We start from the raw sequence: 6019 nt of genomic DNA, 5'->3' as shown, positions 1-6019 counted from the left end.
AGTACATCTCACTACAATTATCCTTATCCTCACTCCTCCCAGATTCCCTCTACCTTTTCTCTGCCCCAGATCCACTTCTCCTCCATTTCCCTTCAGAAAAGACTAGACCTCCAAGAGATGACAGCCAGACACAACAAAACACAGCACAGTTTGACAAGCCAAAAGCCTTCATATTGAGGCTGGACAAGGTAATCCAATAGGATGAAAAACGTCCCCGAAGCAGGCAAAGGAGTCAGAGAAATACTTGATCCCACTGTTGAGAGTATTCCAAGAATACCAAGCTGATAGCCATAACTTATTCACAGAAGGCCCCATGTTCTCCTTGCTGTTTCAGTCTCTGTGAGCCCTACTTAGTTGATTCGATGGGCTATGTTCTTCTGATTGCAAATGTTGAATTGTACTAGTTAGCTGTTATGGTTATTATGTACCTGTGTTTTCTACTATCTGGAACACTCTTACATTTTCTTTTTTCTTACATTTTCTTTGTTTTACATTTTACCATTGATGTATAAGAAGTATCCTAACTTCACCCTCAAGATGAACATGGGATTTCCGTAAAGCAAACCCAGAAAGAGCAACTGAAGAAATTTCCATATTTCTCATTTTCTATTATACATTTTTCACCAAAGCCTTTTAGTAAATGATTTAAATATCACAAATCAATCTCTAAAGGCATGAGAGGATAAAATATCTCTGAGTGAGGAGAATGGGAGGAAGCATCAGCAATGGAAGCATCTTAGGAGGCCTTCATCTAGCCCTTTCATCCCAGGTCAACCCAAGGATTTCATCTTGACTGTCTATTCTTTGTTTCACGACAGCTTTACCCTAACTATTCTCAATTCTGAACAACTTTTATTTAACTTCCTTTTATGTTTATATGTGTTTTACCTGTTTCACTTGTACGTCTAGTGCTCAAAGAGGCAAAATATTGTATTCCTTGAAATTTTAGTTGAAGACAGTTGGGAGTTACAAGTGGGTCCTGGGAACTAAATTCGGGTGTTTTACAAAATCATTAAGTGCTCTTAACGGCAAAGCCATGGCTCTAGTCCCTCCCTTAAGTATTTTTCTGAGACCCACCTGGATACAATCCAAACACTGGGGAAGTATCCTAGGGTCTGTATTTCAACCAACAGACATTAGAATTGAATATGCTGACTCATATTGCTCCAGGATGTATCTTGTTCCAACTCAAAACCATGGTTGGACTGAGAAGAGCAACACAAAATTACCTAGAATCATTTTTTCTTAAAGAGCCCACAAAGCACAACATCAGGGTACTAAATGTGCCAAGGACCTCAATGTTCATTTCCAACCTTTCTCGAAAATGGACTCTTGCAAATCTCCCACATAGTCCACTGTAGCAATCCACACTTCATCCTTCAATTTCATAAATGCCTGGAGCCCAAGAGCCTAGGGGTCAATGGTGTCATCAACACAACCAGTCATAAAGTCATTAGGACTTATGGGTGGTGCTTAGTAGCCAGAAACTAGGGATTTAAAGACTGAGTGGTGTGCAGCTCAGCAAGATTCTGGATCTCCAAGGACCTCGGAAGAGCTGAATCACTAGAGTGAACAACACAACATTGGATATCGCAGGTATGGCCCTGGCTCTGTCAAAGCAGATTGGGAACTGGAGAAAGGCCATGGAGAAACTCTCTGGAGAATGAGGCACAAGAGAAAATCTGACCATCAGGAGCCTTGGAATAGTGAAGTAGAGGAGGATGAGTGGAAGATCCAAAGAACCAAAAAGGCCACTCAGGCATGCAACTCTGTGATAGATCCCTTTGAGTGTGAGTCAAAGTCTTCTCACAGGTAGGAGCAGTTGGTGCCTCTGAACAATGGCAGCCATACCAAATATTTCCCAGTTAGGATCACGTTTTCCCATACCAGCACAATTTAAATCCTCTATGCAGAAGGAATACAGGCAGCATGTTCCTGACTTTGCATCTTCTGGGGGAGTTAAACAGAAGACCTAGAAATTCTTGAGAATCCTGGGAGTGGTCTCCTCTTTACCTGACTGCATGAGGCTGTGAACCCTTTCCTCTCTGTGGCAGTGAGTGGAGACTCAGGAGCCACAGTGACAGTGGATGGTCAGAGGGATTCCCAGATGCTCTCATTCCTACATTCTCCAGGAAGGACTGACTAGACTATGATCATTCAAGAGGGGAGAGTCCAAGACATATGGTAGCTCCTGCTGTGTAGTAAGGAGGAAGATGATGTTCAATTTCCCTCACCTCTTGAGGTTTCATTTAGTCTTTACAAATCTAGGCCAGCTCTGCCTTACAGTTACAGCATTAGCTTTTGGAATCATGAGGTATATGAGCGTCAGTCTGAAAATTGAAGCTCACATTACTTATTCCCATCCCTAGAACCATGAACAGCTACTAACAAATACCTTCATATATTTTCTACAAATAAACCACACGCTACAACTTTTCCACACTGTTTAGAAAAATACATGGGATAGTGCAAACAGTCTTGATCTACCATGGGTTCTGTAATTTCTCAGTTTAAAAAAATAGTAGCTTTGAAATATTTAGACAGAGATTTCTCCTTTTTTCCTCTAGGTCTTGAGACATGGCTCCCACAGTCTTCCTAGTCATCCTGTGCCTGGGAGTAGCCTCAGCTGCTATAGACCCTGATGCCAGTTTGGATGCTGAATTGCAAGAGCAGAAGGTAACATATGAGGAAACTGGCAAGGTGGTTAGTCACATGAGAACTGTACACAGGCATCTCCAGGAGAATAGTCCTTGCTGTTAGGAATATATAGGTATAAAAGAGGTCTTAGTGGTCAACCAAGGAGTTGCTTAAAGTTCTGTACTATGAACACAAGGAAGTCAACATTTCTGAAATGCAGAGAAAGGCTAGCTATAGTGTATGGAGATCCCTCTCCATGGCTCCTCTTCACCTCTCACAGCAAATCTACTTGGTCAGCTTGAGTGTAGAGTTAATATGAAGGAAATGCTGTCACATATGTTCATTTCTAGAATATAGAAGAACTCAAAAAAGCACTGTGGAAAGAGTTTATGAAGACTATCAAACTGGACAACAGCAAAGATGACCAGGAGACAGATGGCTTCAACATAGAAATGAGTGCCTCTGGTGAGCTGGTAGGTGTGACTTAGACAGCTTTACTCTATTTCTTCACTTCGGATCTTTACAGTTAGTATGTTAGTCTTCAACATTTTTATTTGATTTTCTCATGAAGACTGATGAAGAATTCACGGAAACAATGACTAACATTTTACACCCAATGTTTGGAGAAGAGAAAAACCAAGAACAGCCAGTTGACGATGTCCCCGAATTTGAGGATTGGGCAGAGAGTGGTGAAGAGATTCCAGTACAGGATCAGGTATGACAGTGACACATTGCCATAGGGAAGCCCAGAAGGAACTAAAGTCCTCATTTATAGCAGCTGTAGGACAGCATGCAGTCCACTGTCTAAGTGTTCTGCTCTATGACGTGTGGCTGGAGTTGATGTATGGTCGTAGGTGACTGCCTTTCCTTCTTGCTCATGGTACATGTACTGCTTGCTGAGCTTTAGACTTGGCTGTGCCCTTGAAGAGCAGAAGTTCGAGGGGAAGTACTATGATAAAGCCACTGAGCTACAATTTTTCTAATTGATGCTACATGTGCTTTTCTTCCAGCCAGAGTAATATGAACACAACTATAAAGTTGGGCAATGAGTGAAACAGACAGAGTGCCATTGTCTAAGAGATGTCTGCCCCAACATGTGACCATCCTCATAATGAAAAAGAAGATCTGAACTGGGAAAGGGGGAAGCAAAAACAGCCGGAGCTTCCCTAACTCGGTAGCCAGACCCCCCAACCCTGACCTGTGGGAATCCTATACTCGAGTTCCTTAAGATCCGTAGAGTGATATGAACTCCAAGATACGGTCACATTAATAAAACCTTACCAATACATTAACCCATGCTCTCATTTACATTAATGATCTTCAGAATAAATTTTAAACTTAACTTTAAAAAGAATAAAGTCCATGTCTTTAAAATAAAGCTTTATTTGAAAGACGGTTTTCTCGTCTTTTTTGTGGAGGTGAATTTTTAGGTGGTTAACACATAGTTCTCTGTGAAGGCATAATTGACTGTGGTGGTGTTTGCAGAAGTGGTGTTTGCTGGGAGAGTGGTCTTTTCAACATAGAATCAGTATTCCAACCTTGATTATGTTTTGTTTTCCCAGGGTTTAGTTGAACTCTCTTGACAATTGTCTGAAAGTCTATTTGAAAATTTCTGGTATACAATGGTTTTAATTCACATGAATTTGATAAGTAAAAATTGTTTTCAAAAATTGAGCACAAAGTGATGGCTCCTTACTCTGTTAGACATCACAGTACCTGTGCAGGGGAACTCTTTCTACTTCATTTCATGAAACTCTAATTATGTCATTTTCTCATTTACTTTCCTCTCCACAAACCGTCCAATATACTTCTTTTTATCTCCAAATACACTGTCTCTTTTTTGAATTAATTGTTCTTTCATGTATCCCAAATTATGTAAAAGCAATGAGTTAAAGTCAGTATAATGTCAATTGTATATGTTTTCAGATCTGACATTTTGTTATCGAATAACCAACTGTTGAGATATTTTCTGAGGAAAAATATTTTTCTCACATCATTCCTGAGTTGCCAGAACTTTTATGATGTATTATAATAAGTATATAATGAGAGAATAATGAATAGTATTTATCATTAAATCATTATCAAATATTTATGATCCATAGCAGAATTCTCGCTGATTATTGCGCAGTAAGATGTTGTCCTAAGCCTCCCATCCCAAGGCTCAAGATTTCCTTAGTCTGAGGGTTGAGTCTGATTAGAAATACTGAAAATATTTTCAAGATCTGTGAAGAATTGTGTTAGAATTTTGATGGGGATTGCACTGAGTGTTTTTGATGGGATAACCATTCTCACTATACAAATCCTAGCAATCCATGAGCATAGCTGATCTTTCCATCTTCTAATGTCTCCTTGAATTTCTTCAACAACTGATGATTTTGATGATTTTTTTGCCATCTACTCCCTTTGGGCATTATTTTTTCTTTATATTCTAGAACTTTCAGGTGTACTATTTAATTACTAAAATAATACCACTCAAATTTTTATGTAAGCACTTAGTGCTATGAGCTTAGAGCTATGACACCATTTTCATTTGTGTCCCATAACTTTGACTACATCATATAATTTATTTAAATCTAACAATATTTTGATTTCTTATTTGATGTCTATCTTCACCCATTTTCATTCACCAGTAAGTTGTTCAGTTTCCATGAGTTTACAAGCTCGCTCCTGCTCTTGATATCCAGCCGTATATGGAGGTGTTATTTCGATTTTTTTGTATATCTGTTGAGAATTACTTTCCAGTCAAGTATATGGTCAGTTTTGGAAAATATTCTATGAGTGGCTTAAATAATATATCATAAAATATAAACCAAAGATTACTATACCATGACCACACACGTGAAGAGATTTCTTTTATTTAATTGTAATGTAGAGCTGAGCTGTGTTGCTACTATCTGTGTACTATCGATTCTCTGCTTAGATTTTTATCCAATTTGACTTGGGGGAGTGTATGAATTTTTTAAGGAAAGTATTCCTCTATCCATCCAATTCTGCCTGTAACAAACATCCAGAAATTATCAAATCTCAATTATCAAACAGACAAGAATTTGGTACAACACAGGAGAACATCAGAGGAAAAGGGCCATGAATCTGATTTACCCTTTCATGTGTTATATCAAAATAGAAACAGACTTCTGATCACATGTAGAAATTTATATCCTCTGTATTTTCTCAGCCAAATCTGTTGTAATCTGGTCTGAATTTGTTAAATCTGCTTTGTCGTTATAGGTGCAACTATGCTTGTCAGAGTAATAGAGAAGTCCATACAGCAATTTCCTCGTGTCCAGTCATCCCTGCAATTGTCCCATCAAGCCCTGCAGGCCACATAGCTTTATACACATCAAGCATTCGTTGTTTCATTTGAGCAACTTTAGAACTTTTC

General features: G+C 38.9%; 1 protein-coding gene across 1 annotated transcript; it reads left to right on the top strand.

Annotated features, from left to right (window-relative positions):
- The first annotated feature begins 2577 nt into the window (after positions 1-2577).
- On the top strand, positions 2578-3358 carry LOC116082408 (trophoblast-specific protein alpha-like). Its single transcript, XM_031359306.1, has 3 exons — positions 2578-2676; positions 2988-3110; positions 3209-3358. The coding sequence occupies exons 1-3, from the start codon at positions 2578-2580 to the stop codon at positions 3356-3358; spliced, it is 372 nt and encodes a 123-aa protein (XP_031215166.1).
- The last annotated feature ends 2661 nt before the right edge of the window (positions 3359-6019 follow it).

Source organism: Mastomys coucha, unplaced genomic scaffold (genome assembly GCF_008632895.1).
Source record: "Mastomys coucha isolate ucsf_1 unplaced genomic scaffold, UCSF_Mcou_1 pScaffold7, whole genome shotgun sequence".
Lineage (NCBI taxonomy): Eukaryota > Metazoa > Chordata > Mammalia > Rodentia > Muridae > Mastomys > Mastomys coucha.
Note: the sequence above shows the minus strand (reverse complement) of the source record. Positions and strands in the feature narration are given on the sequence as shown.

What these genes read in the sequence shown, in the direction of transcription:
- LOC116082408 (XM_031359306.1), top strand. Translation starts at nt 2,578, where the DNA reads ATGGCTCCCACAGTCTTCCTAGTCATCCTGTGCCTGGGAGTAGCCTCA. An exon ending in CTGAATTGCAAGAGCAGAAG is followed by an intron (nt 2,677 to 2,987) that starts GTAACATATGAG and finishes GTTCATTTCTAG; the next exon opens with AATATAGAAGAACTCAAAAA. An exon ending in TGAGTGCCTCTGGTGAGCTG is followed by an intron (nt 3,111 to 3,208) that starts GTAGGTGTGACT and finishes TTTCTCATGAAG; the next exon opens with ACTGATGAAGAATTCACGGA.